The sequence below is a fragment of the Fulvia fulva genome, chromosome 2, assembly GCF_020509005.1.
Source record: "Fulvia fulva chromosome 2, complete sequence".
Taxonomy (NCBI): Eukaryota; Fungi; Ascomycota; class Dothideomycetes; order Mycosphaerellales; family Mycosphaerellaceae; genus Fulvia; species Fulvia fulva.
The window spans coordinates 1,803,910-1,823,129 of record NC_063013.1 but is presented as its reverse complement, the minus strand read 5'-3'; the positions used below and the strand labels follow the sequence as shown (position 1 = coordinate 1,823,129).

The 19,220-nt window shown below is 54.1% G+C and overlaps 8 protein-coding genes across 8 annotated transcripts; 5 read left to right on the top strand and 3 right to left on the bottom strand.

Moving 5' to 3' along the window:
* Window positions 1-123: 123 nt before the first annotated feature.
* CLAFUR5_02829 (Dual specificity protein phosphatase 1) lies at window positions 124-678 on the top strand (the record flags this gene model as incomplete). Its single annotated transcript, XM_047901977.1, has 1 exon — window positions 124-678. The coding sequence occupies one exon, from the start codon at window positions 124-126 to the stop codon at window positions 676-678; it is 555 nt and encodes a 184-aa protein (XP_047758534.1).
* Window positions 679-1,290: 612 nt separating this feature from the next.
* Window positions 1,291-2,897, top strand: CLAFUR5_02828 (uncharacterized protein; the record flags this gene model as incomplete). Its single annotated transcript, XM_047901976.1, has 4 exons — window positions 1,291-1,293; window positions 1,342-1,425; window positions 1,480-1,754; window positions 1,805-2,897. 4 exons carry the CDS (start codon window positions 1,291-1,293, stop codon window positions 2,895-2,897), a joined length of 1,455 nt encoding a protein of 484 aa, XP_047758533.1.
* A 422-nt stretch (window positions 2,898-3,319) lies between these two features.
* On the bottom strand, window positions 3,320-4,601 carry CLAFUR5_02827 (uncharacterized protein; the record flags this gene model as incomplete). Its single annotated transcript, XM_047901975.1, has 3 exons — window positions 3,320-4,294; window positions 4,346-4,489; window positions 4,539-4,601. 3 exons carry the CDS (start codon window positions 4,599-4,601, stop codon window positions 3,320-3,322), a joined length of 1,182 nt encoding a protein of 393 aa, XP_047758530.1.
* Window positions 4,602-5,577: 976 nt separating this feature from the next.
* CLAFUR5_02826 (RNA-binding protein) lies at window positions 5,578-7,293 on the top strand (the record flags this gene model as incomplete). Its single annotated transcript, XM_047901974.1, has 3 exons — window positions 5,578-5,934; window positions 6,098-6,847; window positions 6,898-7,293. The coding sequence occupies 3 exons, from the start codon at window positions 5,578-5,580 to the stop codon at window positions 7,291-7,293; spliced, it is 1,503 nt and encodes a 500-aa protein (XP_047758529.1).
* A 454-nt stretch (window positions 7,294-7,747) lies between these two features.
* On the bottom strand, window positions 7,748-9,682 carry CLAFUR5_02825 (Translation machinery-associated protein 64; the record flags this gene model as incomplete). Its single annotated transcript, XM_047901973.1, has 1 exon — window positions 7,748-9,682. The coding sequence occupies one exon, from the start codon at window positions 9,680-9,682 to the stop codon at window positions 7,748-7,750; it is 1,935 nt and encodes a 644-aa protein (XP_047758532.1).
* Window positions 9,683-10,510: 828 nt separating this feature from the next.
* CLAFUR5_02824 (uncharacterized protein) lies at window positions 10,511-11,149 on the top strand (the record flags this gene model as incomplete). Its single annotated transcript, XM_047901972.1, has 1 exon — window positions 10,511-11,149. The coding sequence occupies one exon, from the start codon at window positions 10,511-10,513 to the stop codon at window positions 11,147-11,149; it is 639 nt and encodes a 212-aa protein (XP_047758531.1).
* A 265-nt stretch (window positions 11,150-11,414) lies between these two features.
* On the bottom strand, window positions 11,415-11,950 carry CLAFUR5_02823 (Cytochrome b-c1 complex subunit 10, mitochondrial; the record flags this gene model as incomplete). The annotated part of the gene is made up of 4 exons (XM_047901971.1): window positions 11,415-11,489; window positions 11,541-11,654; window positions 11,703-11,779; window positions 11,887-11,950. The coding sequence occupies 4 exons, from the start codon at window positions 11,948-11,950 to the stop codon at window positions 11,415-11,417; spliced, it is 330 nt and encodes a 109-aa protein (XP_047758526.1).
* Window positions 11,951-12,216: 266 nt separating this feature from the next.
* Window positions 12,217-17,532, top strand: CLAFUR5_02822 (Trafficking protein particle complex subunit 10; the record flags this gene model as incomplete). Its single annotated transcript, XM_047901970.1, has 4 exons — window positions 12,217-12,241; window positions 12,291-13,653; window positions 13,701-16,673; window positions 17,460-17,532. 4 exons carry the CDS (start codon window positions 12,217-12,219, stop codon window positions 17,530-17,532), a joined length of 4,434 nt encoding a protein of 1,477 aa, XP_047758525.1.
* Window positions 17,533-19,220: the final 1,688 nt, after the last annotated feature.

The following is a 19,220-nucleotide window of genomic DNA, read 5'->3' as shown; positions in this document are numbered from 1 at the left end:
TGGCGCGGACCGCTTTGACTTCATCTCGTCCCTGACCTTTCACCACTTCGTCATCAACTACAATTCTACGCCCATCCACGCCCTCTTCATGAATTGATCAGATGATAGCATAGTCCGAATATCATGGGTTGGGTAGACGAAGCTCCAAGAGCCGGTGGCCTCTACATTGGAGGCCTACATGCATTGTACCAACGCCAGGATTTGTTCCGCGACGCTAGAATCACTCACATCCTGTCCGTGCTCGACTACGACCTCTACGAGACTGGTCATTTCAAGGACTATACTACCATGCAAGTTCGGTTAGACGACGATCCGAATGAGAACATAGTAGCGCGCTTTCCGGATACAAACAACTTCATCGACACCGCGATCAAAGCTGGTGGCAGGGTGTTTGTTCATTGTGCTATGGGCAAATCGAGATCGGCTACTATCATCTGTGCTTATCTTATGTGGAAGTTTGGCGTGTCTCCTGACGAGGCACTTTCACAGCTTCAGGAAGGGCGCGGAGTCGCAGACCCAAATCCTGGCTTCTGGGAGCAGCTCGAGGTATATGATACCATGCTGAAGGTCGAGGATCCTGCCGAAGCCAAGCGAGTCTACGACGAGTGGTTGAAAACACGTTACACTGGCGATTGGTGCACGCGAGACCGGAGGCGACAGGCAGCAGCGAAGCTTTGATGCTCACGAGATCAACGTCGACGAGATGTTTGAATTCACTACAGCCCAAATGGCGGTGAGCGCGGCTGAGGCTAAAAGTGAGGCAGGCGGGGCAGTCACTATTGTGAAGCTTCGGGAAGGCATTGAAGATATCACGACATCACGACCCATCGCCTTCACTGCCATTCCCACTCAAATGCCTGTGGACAGCACAATGTTGCTATCGAGGATGTCAGAGACGTCTACTGTGGAGTTAGAAACGATTCGCCACTCTGTCGAACGATATAATGGTACGGATCGAAATGGTTAACGAAAGGCCATGACCCAGCACTTCCCGCTCCTAGACGTACTCGCCACCTTCCCACGACTGCCTCTGCTTCACTCACTCTGAAACACATAGCTGCGGGCTAGCTTCTGCACATTTGCAAGTGGCGCTAATTTAGTGCCATTGACGAGAGGCATATTTCTACGGCGACAATGGCAACCTCCCCATTGAGCATCACACCAACAATAACAATCACCACATCTTCGCATCTAGCCATCTAATCCCACCATTCAGCGCTCTACCTCGACGACAATAGCAGTGCATCTTATTGTCATCGCTTCGGAGGTGCAACAATATCAGGCTTCACAATGGTACGTGGCGGCTCTGGTGCTTCACGAAGGTTACTAACATTACTTAAGGAACATCAGACCTCAACCACACTCCTGCAGACAAAGAGACGAGTGACTCGGTACCAGTGTAAGCTGGTCCGACGCATTCTTCCGGTAATGGCTTCCGACCTCTGCGAGCTACTCGAACAGACTCTGATATCAAAGCAGTTCCTCGACCTCCCAGCTGAAATCCGCAACATGATCTATGACTTGGTACTCGGGTACGGCGGTATCGAGGCCTACTTCGACGAGCTACATGGATACCTCATGAGGCCGAGAACCGAAAGGCGTGGGCAGGGGCCTCCTCTGCCACACAAGCGTACACCGGCACTTCTTGTTCTGAACAAACAAATCTACGCGGAAGCTTCGTACATGCTCATGAAGCGAGGTATCACTTTCCACCACGGCCTTCTCACTGCTAGGGATACGACCAGGGTCGTGAGGTACGTTGAGCATTGATCTTTCGACACAAACATACACTGACATTCTGCAGCCCGCATCTCCTCCGACATATCTCCTCGATCCACATCACCGACGATGGCCATCCTATCATCAAAGGCAGAATCCTTCCAGAGTCCTGGAACGGATACATGCGCCTCCTGAAAGATCTGGGGAAAATACTGGCAAAAGGTCACAACCTCAAGAACCTCACCATCCGATTCGGCGACGACCGTCTGCAGGAACATATGACGGAGTGCGTGTCTACTAGGCACGACTGCGGCTTTCGTGACCAAATGCGCGATGCGATCAACTCTCTCCGCCGGGTACACAACGTCAAGAAGGTCACGCTCATCGGCATCATACCAGACCAGGCTCGTGCAATGCAGGACCGTATGCAGAACCCTGCCATCGGCTTTGGAGACCTCCCGCGGGAACTTCGAGACTTGATCTACGAACAGGCGGTCGACTGGCCAGACATCTCCAAGTCAATCATCCGCGCGATGGCTAATTGGCCCGATCATGTTGTCCGCTTCCCATACCCTCGCCGTCGCATCACACCGACAGCTCTGCTACTCAACAAACAGTTCTCCGCCGAGGCTCTTCAAGCTCTCCGGAAGAAGCCCCTCAACATCCTCCTTCCGTGCGACCATCGTATCACTGACCAAGAGAAGGTGCCGATGCTCACACGCCTCATCTCTCGTCAGGCACTGAAGAACGTCGAGAGTATCACCATCCGCATGGAGAGCTGGGAGTGGGTCTACACCATTGAGCGGTCCTTTGCGCTCGCACTGGCAACCAGTCCTTACCTGAAGAGGTTCCGACTTGAGTACAAGGACACCTTGAAGCCTTCTTTCCTGTCGAGCGTGCACTACCCTGACAATAAGCTGCACCTCTGCTTGAGGGAGCTGAAGCGCATCCGCGGCCTGGAGTCGGCGACCTTCGAAGGCGATCTCCCATTGTGCTATGCCGATCCGCTCTCGAAGATCATGACCTCTCCACGCTACACCCGAGAGCCGCTACCGGAGCTCAAGGCCATCAACGAGTTGGGCGATATGCTCATCATCGACGACTCGAAAGAAGACGAATCACGCAGACACCAGCCGATTTCGGCTGCATATCTGCCGGAGGCTACTACTCTCAACTGAACACGAGTACCATACTGCTGAGACGCTGTTCCGACAGTTTTGCGATCTTGCTGCAGCTACGCGGCGCTGTTCAGTAACAACATCAGCGCTACGCTGCTGTGCTGGAAGCAAGACCATCGTTGACAGCGATACGTCGCACGACTTGAGTATTGCAAGCTATCGCATCTCTTGAGCTTCACGACATCCCAGAATGACTTACGTGACCTACGGCATCGGTAACGACGCATCAAACATCGCAAACACTTACCGCATCGGAGAGCTTGTCTCCACAAACTTTCGACATCTAAGCTATCTTGGACACGAATCAGGATAAGGGTATGAAGTGGAAGGAGAAAGTGATGCATCTATGGTTGTTTCTTCAGCGCTGTTCTTACGAAAAGTCATAGCATCGATCCATAATCATGCTTGGAATGCTTGGATATCTAGTCAAACAACGAATCAAAGTCGAAAGCCTCGTTATTGTTGTTGTTGTTGTTGTTGTTGTTGTTGTTGTTGTTGTTGTTGTTGTTGTTGTTGTTGTTGTTGTTGTTGTTGTTGTTGTTGTTGTTGTTGTTGTTGTTCGCATCGCCTTCCATACCGCCACCAAAGTCTGCCATGTCTGTCATGTCCAGCAAATCATCAAAGGTCGTGTCGCGCTGCTCTCCCGCTCCTTGCTGGTCCATGCCATTGTTCGAGTCGGTTGTGCCGAAGAGAGCATTGAGGTCGACATCGGCGCCTGAGTTGTCCTGTGTGTTGGCGTAATCTTGCAGGCCGGGTAGTAGCGACGCAATGTCGTCGTTGTCGGTCGGATTTGTGTCGAAGTTTGCGCCGAATGAGCCAAAGTCTATGTCGGTGGCCCCATTCTGGTCGAAGGTGAAGTCGGTACTTTCGCCAGGCTCGGCGCTGATGGGTCCGCCGAAGAGGGAATCGAGGTCGTTGGCTGTGTCAGGAGCCTTTTCTTCGTCCTTGGATACAGTCTTCAGTCCTTCTGCTGCTTTTGTGTCTACTTGGAGGTCGCTCGGAGGTGGCTTAGCATCGGCTCCTGCCAAAGATTCCGCTGTGGGTTGGGTGTGCGCTGCCACGCTGGGCTTGGTATCTTCCATCGGCGGATCTGGCGCTGGGCCTTCTGCGATCAGTTCGTCGAAAGACGGCGCTGGATGTGTATCTTGAGGTCCTTCCGCTGTGCTGTCCTGCATCGGAATGTCCTCTGTGGTGGGCTGCATATCGGTGTTGGACATTTCGACATCGACTTGCTTCACATCCTCTGTGGGCACGATGGGATCCTCCCTCACAGGTTCTGGCGCGAGTGGCGAAGTCTCCTGCTGCGACTGTGCTTTGATGTCTTCTTGCATAGGCTTCACACCGGACCGCTCGCGAAGCAATGCTAAGTCACGGCGCATCGTGAGCGACGCCAATTGCTGATGCCACAGTCAGTCGCTACACAACAAGAATGTCAGTACAATCCATACCACATCGACTTCTAGCTGATCCAAGGTATGGTGCCACCGGAGTTCCGCCTCTGGTAGAATGCGGTTGAGCTTGTTCCTTTGAGCAGTTGGAGGCACATTCGGGCTGTTGTTGATAGCAGCGAATATTCTTCCTGTTTGTTCAAGCTGGTCATGTTAGCGTTGTCGGGGATGGGAAAGTGGCGATGCGACATACCACAAGATTCAGATCGCTCTGCAGTTGCTCGAAGAGCTTGGCCGGGTCGGCGTTGATGGCCATATTGGGTCGTCAGGATATTGAAAAGTCCAGCTATTCCGAAGTCCTGGCCGCCTCCTGATGTGTGTATCGTATTGTGTCGTTCCTCGCGTCGGCTGAAGGTGCCGTAGTGCTTGCCCTGAAGCTGGGTTTGGTCGCGTGATGTCCGTGTGGTGAGTGGAGATGGTGAAGCCTGTTGCGCACGTGGTACATGTATCCTGCACAACATGGACTGCTGCACGTCTTGGGTGATTGATGTGAAGCCACGGACACGATTGATCGGACGATGTCGAAGCATGAACTGCTCCTTCCTGCGGAGGTTCCCTCGAAAGCGATAGTCTACTTGTTGTACTTGTGGCTAGACTAGCTCGCCGCGCGGAAGGTTGCTGCCGGGAGCCGACAAGCGAAGCAGGGACGAGGAGCCTCCCGTTCCTCCACTTTCGCGCAGGCCAGCCTCGAAGGAGCTCTGCTGGCTGCACTGTCTTTCTCTCCACCTCTCCACTCCACCAGCCGAACCTTGAGTTCTCGACATCAGCGACCTCGTTTTCCTCCTCGTTGTCTTCCTCGTTTTGCCGTCTCATTTGTTCCGGGAGCGTCGATTTCGGCTTTACCTGCTTTGTCCCCTGAAGCAACGATTTCCGACCTTTGGCGCAGACTCTTCTTGTCCTCCGCGACCAAGACCCACCACCCAACACCCCCTCTCTCACCGCGCCGAGCACGCAGGACGTGGTACTGGTGGTATAGGCTCCCTGTGTCATCAGCAGCAGCAGCAGCAGCAGCGCCGCACATCTTCCTCGCGCGGATACATACCAGCTAAGCGACTTCACCAGCTTGTTGTCTCTTTGTGCGTTCCTCTTCCCTTTGCAGGACCGTCAGCCAGCCGGCGCCTAATCCATCACGCAGCTGAGTCTCAGGCTTCATCGCATTTCCTCTTTGGATCTCTCTGCTCATATCTGCCTCCTTATCTTTGTAATCTGCAAGACTACTACTCTCCACTGCTATGGCCGACTTTACAGCCTCTTCGGCCACTTCGCTGCCTCCTCTTCCAGCTGGCGTTGCGCCCGGTCAGCCTGCGTTCCAGAACGGCTCCCAAGGTCACATGCCTCCGCCACCGGTTCCATCCCTCACGATTCCACAAAACACCAACCCGACACCCACTGCTGTCGGCGACATCGACCTAAGCGGCATCCTGTCGCCCACCAGCGCTGGCGGCCACGTGAGACGCGCTGCACCCGAACCGAACAAGAGAGCACTATATGTGGGAGGACTGGACCCCCGTGTTACGGAAGATGTGCTCAAACAGATCTTCGAGACGACTGGACATGTGCAGAATGTCAAGATTATCCCAGACAAGAACGTGAGTACCCGAGCATGTGACCATGCAACCAGGCAGGAGCTTCCCAATGGCAAGAGCAATGGTCTCGTGACATAACTACAGACTGATGTTTGCTTTGCACAATTGAGCACGCACACTGCATCGCATCGTGACAAACAGACCAGACCAAGCTAACTTCTTACAGTTCCAGTCGAAAGGTTACAACTACGGTTTCGTGGAATACGACGACCCAGGTGCTGCGGAAAGAGCTATGCAGACTCTTAACGGGAGGCGTGTGCATCAGCAAGAGATTCGGGTCAACTGGGCATATCAGTCAAACACCAACACCAAGGAGGACACTTCGAATCACTTCCACATCTTCGTCGGCGATCTTTCCAACGAAGTCAACGATGAAGTTCTTCTGCAAGCTTTTTCGGCATTCGGCACTGTCTCAGAAGCTCGAGTCATGTGGGACATGAAGACAGGCCGCTCACGTGGCTATGGTTTCGTGGCTTACCGCGACCGCGGCGAGGCTGAGAAGGCGCTCAGCTCGATGGATGGAGAATGGCTCGGTTCGCGTGCCGTTCGCTGCAACTGGGCGAACCAGAAGGGTCAGCCATCCTTTTCTCAGCAACAGGCCATGGCACAGATGGGCATGACTCCTACCACTCCATACGGCCACCACACTTTCCCTACTCAAGGCACGCAGTCCTACGAGATGGTCGTCAACCAGACTCCGCAATGGCAAACTACGTGCTACGTCGGGAACCTGACGCCATACACGACTCAGAACGATCTTGTTCCGCTGTTCCAGAACTTCGGCTACGTTACTGAGACACGATTCCAGTCCGACCGCGGCTTCGCATTCATCAAGATGGACACGCACGAGAACGCGGCCAACGCGATCTGCCAGCTCAGTGGCTACAACGTCAACGGCCGACCATTGAAGTGCAGCGTAAGTAACGTTTCAGCTGTTATGATGAACCCGAACTAATGTGTTGATAGTGGGGCAAAGACCGTCCTCCAACTGGCCAATTCGATGGATACAACCCAGCCCAGACACCTCAATCAGCTGTTCCCCAATCCGCTGTCTTTCCAGGTACTCCCCAGGCGTTCTTCCCACAATACGGTCAGCCAGGTGCACCTGCCATGTCGCCACAAGCTGCCACCCCTGGTCAGTTCGGACAGCACCCAATGCCAGGTAGCTTCACGAACCCAATGTCGGCAACCACCATGCAGCCACCTCCAGGTAGCTGGGCCACTCCTGGACAGATACCTCAGAGCGCTGGCAGCTACGGCAGTCAAACTCCTGGCGGCTTCATGCCTCAGCCAGGTATGCCACAGCCAGGTCTCCCTCAAGCAGCACCTTTCGGACGCGGCTACGGCGGCTATCAAGGTTAGAAACCCTGTTCCGACCGCAACTCAAACGGCAAGCGCAGTCGCAGTCGCAGTCCAGTGATGGCGCGAGCACGCTTGACATCTCCTGTCAGGAAGCGCACACCGCACTGGATGGATATGCACCGCAGCTCACCCACTGGAGCCTCTATCAAAGCATGAGCTTGCTATTGCCAGCTCACCCCCTGGCGATGTGTCAACTATGACTTTACCTACCAAGAATCAGTCTGCGTTTTGGATACCCTAGCATCTGCTTAGCGGGACGTGCATCCCTTTTGCTGTTCTTCTGACTTTTACTCGAGGCATGCTCTGTACTGGTGGATGCGGCGCGAATGGTTGGCGGAGTATGGATTAGCTTAGTCTCTACCACTCAAGAATGATAAGATATGTCAGATCGATTGACCATTCGAAGGAGACTACACTCGTGAGTGACGACGTTATCGCGAATCTCATGACACCTCTACCTCTTCTTCCCCTTCGTCTTATCCAAAACCTGAATCCACTTCTTATCCACACCCCTCTCCTCCAACGCTTTCACAATGGCATCCCTCTGCGGTCCTTGCACCAGAACTTCCATAACGGGCTTCTCCGTCTTCTTCGCAGCACCAGCCAGCGCCTCTACGCTCGTCGATCCAGCACATACCTTACGAAGCTCATCTGCCAGCGGTCGAGGGTTAATGTAGTATGCTTCCAGTCCAGACACTTTCGTAACGGTCTTGTTGCCACTTCTCGTCTCGAGTGTGATGTGCACTTTCGGCGGCGCTCCGCTCTTCGCTTTTGTGCTTCCAGGATCTGTGCCGTTCCGAACGATGGCGTAGGAGCTGGCCATGCTGTGGAGGATGCGGTCGATGAGGGCGTCTCGAGGCACGCTACCTTTGGCCAGCACTTCCTTGTCTAGCGACCCTGAGCCGTCGAATACCGAGTTGGCGAGAGTCGGGTCGAGTTTGACTAGACGCTTGTTGTTCTCCTGCACTAATTGCTGTTGCTCGATGTAAGCTGTGATCAGCTCACGCACCTCAGGCGGTGTGAAGAGCGTCTTGTTCGGTGATCCGGCATCGAAGATGGGCTGTAGCTTAGACGTTGGTCTGAAAAAGGATATCACTTGGAGCTTCTGGCCGATCGAGTCATCTCCAGTGTCTATCTTGTCCGTGGGCGTCTCGCCTCGCCCTTGCGAAGTGCCGGCCACAGTCTCCTTCTTGGGCAGACGATATGGCTTGAAGTTGACAATAGCTGCATCGTTGAAGTCGATATCCAGAATCACAGTCTCGTTGCCATCTTTGTCCTTTGTCTTGATTATCTTTGCCTTGTCGAAGCTCTTCACGAACTTCTTGATGTTCTTCCATGAAGTCTTCTTGATCTGCAGCTGCTGACTCTGCTCTGGCGTAAAGGCTGGTAGGAATGGTTGTACCAGATTCGACATTGTGAAAGACTGGGTAAGCGGAAAGACCAACCCGTGGTGCTTCTGGTCCGGATTCGTTGTCTTGTGGTGGTGGATTCCATAGAGGAAAGCCTTGTGGAATGCATCATCGATCTCTTTCTGCGTGAGCGGTGTCGCATCTTCCTTCTCCGCTGCACTGGCCTCATCCTTTCCATCGGCTGTGTGGCCTTCTGCATTACCAATTTCCAGTGGCACACCTCCCTCTCCTTCGCCTGCGTCGAGTGACATTTCTTGAACCTTTTCTGCTAGACCTCTAGCCTCGAGTACCTTCACCCACCCGTCAATCTCCTCTGGCGGCTCCTGTCCTGGCTTACTGCCTGTACTGTAATTCCAAAGCTCGTCCCCGGCCCAGTGCATATTCTCTACGGCATGTCCTTTTGCTCCTTGTACTCTTTCCAGCGCACTGACATCGATCTCGCATACACCAACTGCAACCGGTACCGACGGGTTGTCTGTACTCGCTACGGCGACAATAGCTCCCTTCTTCGCATTTGGTGGAAACGGTGGTCCGCCAGCCAGTCCAGGTGTCATGAGGTCCGCGCCGCCTTGCAGCTTCTTGACGACAATGCCAGGTGTGTGTAGTAGGGGCACCATGTCTGGATTCCTCCACAGTGTGTACACAGTTGGGTACATCCGTCCGTCGACCTGAAACCACAGTATGCGTGCCTCTTCGCCATCTTGACTGCCCACATAGACTGTTCCGTTGGCTGTCTTGAGTTCAGGCCCATGGGTGGTGGTGAATCGCGCTGACTGGAGGTTGTCCGGCAGTAGTGTGTTTCGCAGGCTTGTTCGCGCAGCCGTTGCTTCTGCTTTCTGTGCAGGCGTCTGAGTATCGTGGACGACACGCTCAGTGTCACGGTCAAGCTGGAAGTCGTTGATGATTTGATCGGCGAGCTTCCTGCGGTCCGAGGATCGGAGAGGTGCCAGTGGCTTGATTGCAGGCTTCTTCTTGAACATTATAAAAGACGACCCAGAGTTCCCGCCCTCTATACGAGGATTCGAATGTCTTTTGATGGTTGCGAAAGCAATATTGCGGCGTAGCAACCACTTACGGAGTCGAAGCGTGTGAGCGCGTGCCGCTTCGACAATGTTCACGCCGTCTACGGTGCTTGGAGCTCCCTACGCAGGTCAGAATCGAGATCGCGTTTCGAGTGCACTCTGTCACGAAGTGTTGCTGTCCGCAGAAGGTCATGACTGTGAGCTGCCATTGAAAACAGAGCCCCACGTCGTCATCTGCTGCCGTGGGGTTGGAGGAAGACCCCTGCAGAACTTGGACATGCATTCGCAATACCCTGTTTACATACTTTCCCAATGTATAGCACAACGTCTCGAGGTATGGCAGGGCCAAAGCGTGGCTGCTCGCCGCCATACTCCATATCACAATGGTCCATGTGGCACTCACCTTAGTCTGCTAGTCTGCTGGGCAGGCGCGGCAACGTCCTAGGCAAGCGTTGGCAATACTCGGCACCACCGAGGAAGGCAGCATGCAGTGAGGACGGCGCGCGCTTGCGAGTTGATATGTTACGTTCAATAGCAGAATTGAGAAGGGCAGAAAAGTAGTCATCCTCTATCTCGAGCACATTCGAATTCCCGAGCTTCCATTGCCGCCTCATCCGATCAGCGTGAATTTGGTCAGCAGAACAACTTACAGCTTCTGTTGATCTCGACGAGGGTACTGCAGCGGGAAAGCAATAGCCACAAGAGCGCTGCAAAGGAGTCGAAGATACGACCGAGACACCGGAGCTCGACAATCGACTTGTGAGAACGACATCAAAAAGCAATACCATGGCCCAAATCCACGACTTACCGTCCGAACTGCTGGAAAGCATCCTCCAATACCTTCCCATGCGCGACGTCTTGCTCAACCAAAGAGTCTCCATCCACTGGCGCGACCTAATCCAGACCTCACCTCAGCTCCGGCGGCAAACATTCCTCGGCTTCGTCCCAGTCAAGAAAGTCACGAACAATAACCTCTCCAGCTTCGTCTGCAACCACAAAAGTCCAGCGGCATCTTTCTGTGGCAGTAGTATCACCTCGGAGAATCCAGTCTCGACAACCAGCTCCAAGGCCTCGACCTCCAGTCTAGTCCACTTCAACCCGGTGTTCCCGGCAGAGGGCGACATCATCCGCATGCGAACGTCGCAGTTCCGGGGGAAGCCTGAGTCGACGAAGTCCTGGCTAGATATGTACCTGACACAGCCGCCTTGCAGGCTTGCTGAGGCGACTGTGTACTACACCAAGTCGAGGGGTCTTATCGCATGGGGTCGGCGGAGTTCGTATACAGAGGTGCGTGCGGTGCAGGTTGTGCGGTCCTGTGGGGTTCGCGCGAGGGATGTGCTGGAAACTGTGCGGCGACTATCGGTTGGAAGTACGAAGAAGTGGCAGCGGATTGATATTCGGGTGCCGGGGGTCGAGAGGGTTTAGCGGTACTCCGTGGTGTGGATATTCAATGTCTTCCAGCGGTGACTTCATTGAGGTTGTCTTCGCTGTAGACTTCTGGGCCTGTAGCGATGCGGTGTGTAATTAGCCTTCAAGACATTGTGTGCCCGACCTACCATTCGTATCTCTTCTGGGTGTTCATTACATGCTCATTTGATCTCTTTTCGTTGCCTTGTTCTATCAAGTAGTACAGCGTCCTCGCTCTTATTTACAAATGCCATAGCAAGTCCCGGCTGGTTCCATGGCTCGTCTAGAATGGGTTGTCTTCGGGAGGAATCTCGTTGATGAAGAACTTGCCGACGAATGGGATCTTCTGGATGATATCCTGAAGTCGTGTTAGTGGTGATGGTCCTCGGAGCGCCATCTCATGCTGTACCTTCTGCACGCGCGGGACACCATCGAAGAAGAAAAGGGCGAACACGCCGGCGCTGACACCAAAGGCACCTGCGACGATGCCTGCTCTTCCCAGGGCTTGCGCGTTGACGCCGTACTAGGCCGTGTCAGTGTATCCTCCATGCTGCTGGTCCATACGACTGACGAAGTTGACTGTGTTTTTGTACTGTGGTCCATAGGGACTTTTGTAAGCTTTTACCGTCTGCGGCTGTCTCCACGGGTCTGGTGCAGGTCTGTCAGTGTCAATGTCTGGAGAGGCCGGAGCAGAAGCCATGGGCATTCTGAGCCTTCGGCGCCTCAAAACGGGTGGTGTAGGTGAGCTTGCGTACGTTGACCCTTGACGCCATCTCTTGTCATGCCAAAATTGGACCGTAGACCTAGTGTGGGCTGCATCTTGACGGTGTGTGTGATGTTGTGTCGCAAGAAAGGATGGCTGTCGCGAAGTTCAGTGGAATGCTGTAGAGCTCCATTGGTCAATGTGCCGGCCTGCGCTCCGTTCACTGTCCACAACTCATGTTTCCGAGCGATGGCATCGTCTCTGCGACACCGCCATGATGTTACATTGCACTCTCCTGCGCACGATTGCAATTTGAGTGGTCGCGTTACTGACAGCGCCAGCGCGATGAGGAGAAAGAGCAGACAGTGTTACCGGCGCGGCTATGGACAGCTCCTCAAAAGTCACTGGTCAGTGAACAGCAGGCCCTCATACATACACCGCTAAGTAAGTCCACAGTCGAGTATCATGATGCTTCCGGCGTGTTTCCACTGGTTTCGCGTGACATTCTCCAGCGATTACCTCTACGGAATCTCAATTGGCAATCTCTTAACCGTCCGTTAAGGCAGATCAAGTCGCTTCACGTCGACTTTGTGCCAGACAAGGAGACAGTCGCTGCTCTGCGGCCCACGACCTCGCGAAACGATTCCAATGGCCCCAACAGTTTCGATATCGTGGGTGGGGGCGGTGACGCGAAGAAAGATGCGGTGAAGACCAGGAAGCACCAGATCCCAGGCTTCAGGACGAGCCCATATCTGAAGATCTATGTGCTACGATGCGATGACAAGGAGAACTACAAGGACTCGGCTCGAAAACAGATACGCGACTGGGTACGCGAGAATGCGCAGCCGGTGGGAAAGACAGACCACGATGCCTTCGAATGGATGCTTTTGCACGTGGTAGTGCCAGACACTGTCGCTGCGAGCGAGCCAAGATGGCGAGAGGGCACAAAAGATCCAGACGAGCTCAAGGAGCGGAAAGCAGGTGCCAAGTTGACCATTGGCAAAAGCACCCGCACCGTCTTCGACAGGCTCCGAGCAGATTTCAACGACACTGGCAAGAGAGGTGTGGATCGAGTCGCGCAGATACGCATTCCCAAGGATCGAGCCCCTGCCGACCTCCTGCCAACCCCAGCTGTTGCAGAGACTCACGAGGAGAATGCGGATGAGCAGCAGAAGACCTGGAATGACTGGACGGGGAAGCTGAAGAACCTGATCCTGGGACCGTTTGATCGACGAGTTCGTCAGTATGAAGCTGATATCGCCGAGCAAGAAACGCGTCGCTCCATGCCAGGCTGGAACTTCTGCACCTTTTTTATTCACAAGGAAGGACTAGCGAAAGCGTTGGAAAGCATCGGCTTGGTTGAAGACGCATTGGCAATATACGATGAGTTGTCCCTTGGATTGGAGGTTGTACTGCGAGACATTGCTGCTGGTCAGACTGAGGGGGCAGCGACTAGTTTTGCGGCCTACACCGACGATATAAAAGAGCGAATCGTTGGTACACCTCCCAACGCAACGAATGGAACGCATAATGATATTACGAACGACAAACAAGACACAGCATCGCTTTTCAGCAAAGACTACAGAGAGAGAATCGTCCGAAGCAATATCTCGACATTCGACTTTTTATGCTATCTATTTTCGCGGCAGAAGGCCTTAATCCTGCGGCTGGCCAATGCGCGTGCGATACGGATACAACTTGATGCCACCGCGGACAAGGAGGGCGGAGAGGATCTTGTCCTGACCTCAGAGGTTTGCTGGCGAGCGTCAAATTTTATACATAATGCAGCCAGAGCCCTGAGGCAGGACCTCTTGGCTAGGTACGTGGGAGTGCGAAGCATAGGAATTTTCACTAACATGTCCCTAGGGCTGAGCACGAAAGCAACTTTGACCTCCGAGTAGAGATGGAAAGTATTGTTTCTTCGTGGACATGGGCTGTTGCAGGTCTTGTGCTTCATGAGACCGCAGCCCCGGCGCTTGAGGCGATCACCACAGCACAGGCAACAGATCAACCAAATGGCAAAACTCGTCGTCCTACACTGACCATGGGCCTGGGCGCCAACGTCCATCCTCAAAGGACCTCAAGCCTTCCGACGAATAAGCTCAAGCCAGAAGAATCACAGCTTGCATCAACGGCGATGAGGGCCGATGACCATAGCAGGACACGACCTCAAACCAGTACTGGAGTTGAAGCTGGGCAACCAAACGCCTTGCCTGGTCAAGCGGAGCTTGCAACATATCGAGCGGAGCTCATTGTCACGCGTCGTAAAATGCTTGAACAGCTAGCGAGACTGCAAGGCTGGCACGCTGGGTGGTCTGGAGCAAAACAGTCGAGGATATGTAAAAGGTCGAGTGTAAAGCTGGAGGATAAAGACACGAACGCGAAAGCGGAATTGTCGTCGAAGGGTGACGTTGCCCATGCTTTGCACGCCCTCAGCCCGTCACTACAGAGCGCCTTGTCCGACAAGGATAGCTTTGAAGCCGTGTACGAACGGTTGACGAATTTCGCTATTCGTCACTACTACGCTGCTACACTGAGCAAGCCTGCGGAGACCCTCCTAGGCGACATCGCATTGCTTAAGTGCCAGCAAAAGGACTATGAGCAGGCCGCATCATGCTTCAAGCACATCATTCCTTTGATGGCCACCGACGGCTGGAACTTATCGGAGGTCGAAGCGTTGAAGGCCTACTGTCAATGTCTCAAGAGCTTACAGCGTGCCGAGGATTACGTTCGGCACGGTCTCACGATTCTTGCAAAAGTTGCTGTGCGCAATAAAGATCAGGCGCGGCTACACCCACGAGCTGTTGCTGGACTCGGCAGTGCTCAAGACGTTCCTCTCGACCTGGCTGATCTGTTTGCCGACCTGGCGTCTGCCACAGAGGGACTGCAGCAGGATGTTGTGTCTCCCCTCCAAAATTTCTTCAGCAATGTCAAGCTCGATACACAGGTCATCCATCATGCCGACGGCGATGGCTTCTCTCTCAACTTCAGTGTACAACATGTGCTCGGAGGCGAATGCGAGATAGGCGAGATCACAACTCGCTTGGTCAACCATGAAGACGCAGCCCATGAAGTCCTACTTCGCAGTCGTGGGCCAGTCATACTTCAGCCTGGTCTCAACCAGGTGGAGCTCGTCGCTAACGCAGTAACGCACGGTCCGTACCTGATCGATAAGATCATGTTCCGTACGCAAAAGCTCTGCTTCGTGGAAGAGCTACGACCACCGCCACAACCTACGGCGCTTGGATTCACTGAAGCCAACCCTCCGACTGTAACCATCAGAGAGCACGAGAGAGCGCCGCCTTTCGTCTTCCTGTATCCCTTGCCACGAGCCTTCAATGCCGACCTCAGACGTGCCAAGAACATTCATGTTGACAAGCCACGACATTTCGAAATCCGTCTCGACTCTGCAGAGAATGATATCAGCAGCCTAGACATAAAGCTGAGGCCGACGTCAGCGGGTCTCAGGATACACCTCGCTGATGCCGTGGCACAAGGCGTTGAGCTGTTGACGGCCGAAGCGTCGAAGCCTGGTCAGATCTCACTGGGCTCGATAAGCGCCGCCACCTCAGCATTGATCACTATTCCTTATACCGTCGAAAATGCCAACCGAGATGCTGCCTTGCGCTTGGAGATTGATTATCACACCGCAGGGGGAACACACACCTTCTTGAAGTCGCTGACTGTCCCAAATGAGCTGCCTCTCGATGTCGATGTCAACGACATGTTCCATCTGGATTGCCTGTTCTCCAGCTTCACCGTTCGCACTACGACACCAAAGCCTTTCACGGTGTTGGGGGCGATGCTGGATGGCTCGGCTGTCTTCGCGGTGGAGGCGCCGCCGGCTCTTCCTCTGCCTTTGACAGTATTTCGATCGCAGCCACTGAGCCTCGTGTACAAAATCACGCGGAAAGAGTCCATTGCAAGCAACGTCCTCAAGCAGGGCGCCGCACTTTCTCTCGTAGTGCGCTATCAGCCTACGGATGAGCTCCTTCTCGGATGTATCAGGAGAAGCTTCGTCAACGACTTGAAGGACAGTGAACACGGCAGATACATTCGTCTGCTCGAGCCTATACTGTCGCAACGCCTGAGACTCTTCCTCAAAGCTGTCGACTTGGAGACGACTGCTTTGCTAGGAGAGTCGGACTTACCTTCCTTTGGGGCCATTGGCTGGGCAGAAATACTCAATACACTACCTGAGACCGTGCGGCGACCGCTTACTGCATGGCTTGAGCACTGGCATAGTAGCAGGCAAACAGTCGATATCTTCACTGATGAAGTCGACAGTCTTGAGACTCAGTCGATCACCATTTCAGTGGACGTGCCAAACCTCGACATGGTCTTCGCGACTTCCCTGGATCTGTCAGTCAAAGTACCGGCCGCGGGCCCACCTATCCTTGTGCTCGGGCAACCCGTGGAAGCGGTCGTTCGTATCAGGAGCACAAGCCAATGGAGCGCGAAGAACATATTCCCAAGCGTGCCCACGTTCACCCTTCAGGGCGAAGAAGAGACGAAGACGGCGTTCGTCTGCGACGTTGGGGTAGATTCTGATGCTTGGATACTAGGCGGCAAGCGGCGCAGCCACTTCACTCCTTCGAACGGCGAGGAGTGGTCCTTCAAGGTGCTGCTGATACCACTCCGGGCTGGAGTGTGTTCACTACCCACGGTGGAAGTGCAACACGATTCGGCAGACCCAGAAGCGAATGCAGAGGACGTGGCTGTATCAGTGACTTGTGAGACGCATTACGAAAGCGCTGGGCAGGTGGTCCATGTCATCCACGATCGGCGCACTACGAAAGTCCACATCGCTGAGTCGTCAGGCGCTATGCTTTTGCCATCGTCACAGCCAGGGACTGCATCAACGAAGGAAGTGGGATGAACTATGGCGCATGGCCTACCTCACAAATCACAGGTATCGTCCGCCGGTCGAGGAAATTGAATTGGGGCTCGGCAACTGCGGTATACAGCTCTTGACTAGCCACACCACCATGGCAAACAAGCAATACTGACAACAACATTACCGGGGCTTGTATCGACAGTGGATAGTCGGACGGTCGGCAGGGCATAGACACGGCTCGCAGATCTGTCTACAGAACGATCTGCAGAGGGACAGCTGCATGAGCGAACGCCCGCGCAGGAGTATACCGAGTCTGAGAGGTTCATACATGGACCAGCCCTTTGTCCATCCTGGTGAGGGTGTCGTTCGAAGGCGAATATCACGAATGTGGCTAGTGCATCGAGCTAAATAATGGCGTGCTCACCACAGGTGGGGAGCTCTCTCCAGATTACAGAGCTTCTGCGAGCCGACTGCGCAAGGCACAAGCGGGGCAAAACACAAAGAAATTGTGCCAGAACGACTAAAACCACATCATCAATCCCAGAGCACCGCACGCCTTTCTACCTCCATTGATACCCCAGGTGAGACTCATTTTCGTAATCTGTGCTGAACGGTTACATCGCCACGGCAGGTTCACGACTGGAACAGCTAAAGGATCGGATTGAAGACAACGACAATATGGGTGACCAAATTGCTCCCAAGTTCGAGACACTGCAACTTCACGCTGGTAAGAGAAGATTGTCCCTTGAAGAAACTGCGGACATCTCTGACGACACTGCCCTACACAGGTCAGGAACCCGACCCAGCGACCAAGTCTCGAGCTGTCCCGATCTATGCGACCACTTCCTACACATTCAATGACTCCGCCCACGGTGCGAGGCTGTTCGGCCTCAGGGAGTTTGGCAACATTTACTCCCGTATCATGAACCCCACAGTCGATGTCCTCGAAAAGCGAATTGCAGCCCTTGAGGGTGGTGTGGCCGCCGTCGCCGCTGCATCAGGCCAGGCTGCTCAATTCATGACCATTGCTGCACTTGCACACGCCGGAGACAACATCATTTCGACATCGAACCTCTACGGAGGCACATACAACCAGTTCAAGGTTGCCCTGCCCCGTCTCGGCATAACTACCAAATTCGTCAAGGGCGACGACCCAGCAGAGTTCAAGAAGCTCATCGATGAGAAGACAAAGGCTGTATACGTTGAGTCGATCGGAAACCCAAAGTACAATGTCCCAGATCTCGAGGCTATTGTCAAGGTCGCGCACGAGGCTGGCATTCCAGTCGTGGTGGACAACACTTTCGGTGCCGGAGGCTACTTCATTCGCCCAATCGACCACGGTGCAGACATCGTCGTGCACAGCGCTACCAAGTGGATCGGCGGTCACGGCACAACTATTGGCGGTATCGTTGTTGATTCTGGCAAGTTCGATTGGGGTACTCCAGATGCACGAAAGCGATTCCCACAGATGTCCGAGCCCTCAGATGGGTACCATGGCCTCAAGTTCTGGGATACCTTCGGCGCCATCACGTTTGCAATCCGTCTGAGAGTCGAGATCCTTCGTGACTACGGTGCCGCCCTCAACCCGTTCGCCGCACAACAGCTGATCATTGGTATCGAGACTTTGAGCTTGCGGTGCGAGCGACACGCGTCAAACGCCCACAAGCTTGCAGAGTGGCTCGAGAAGAGCGAGCACGTCTCATGGGTCAGCTACCCGGGTCTCAAGAGCCACGGGAGCCACGAGCTCGCGAAGAAGTACCTCCCCAGAGGCTTTGGCGGTGTCTTGTCCTTTGGTGTGAAGGGTGGAGGTGCGGCTGGCAGCCAGGTTGTGGATGGCTTCAAGCTGATTTCCAACCTTGCGAACGTCGGTGACTCGAAGACTCTTGCTATTCATCCATGGACCACTACGCACGAACAACTGACCGATGATGAGAAGATTGGCAGCGGTGTCACCGAGGTAAGACTGTCGTGCCTTGCGCTGCAAGCTTGAATATACTGACTTTCAATCCAGGACCTCATCCGTATCTCTGTCGGAACTGAGCACATCGACGACATCATTGCCGACTTCGAGCAATCTTTCAAAAACGCCGCCACGAAACCACAGTCCGAGGGAGCGCCATCCAACGGCGAGAAGACTGGCGACACCGATGCGCCCGCCAAGCCTGTCGTCTAGGTGCACTCGCTGGGGAGAGGAATAATTAGCTAGACCAATACCCGATGTGGTGTCACGAGCACGAAGACGTTGATACCCAGCTGTATGAACCCTACGGATCGAATGATTTCTCATCAATAACCTCGATCGTTATATGGCGCAAGGTGCCGAGAGCGTGGTTGTGAGATTGAAGTATGACGGTTTCAGGAACGATGCTGCGTGGCGATCGCGTGTCTCTTTCACAGTTGACAATGAACGAGATGAGCGTCGGTTTATATAAACGACAAAGAACTCTCACGTGGCACCACATGCTAGCTGCACGCGCAGTCTGCCACCGTGCCACGTCTGCCAGTCGCTGGACATGTGAGACCCACTCGGGACGTTCCCCGGGCGCTTT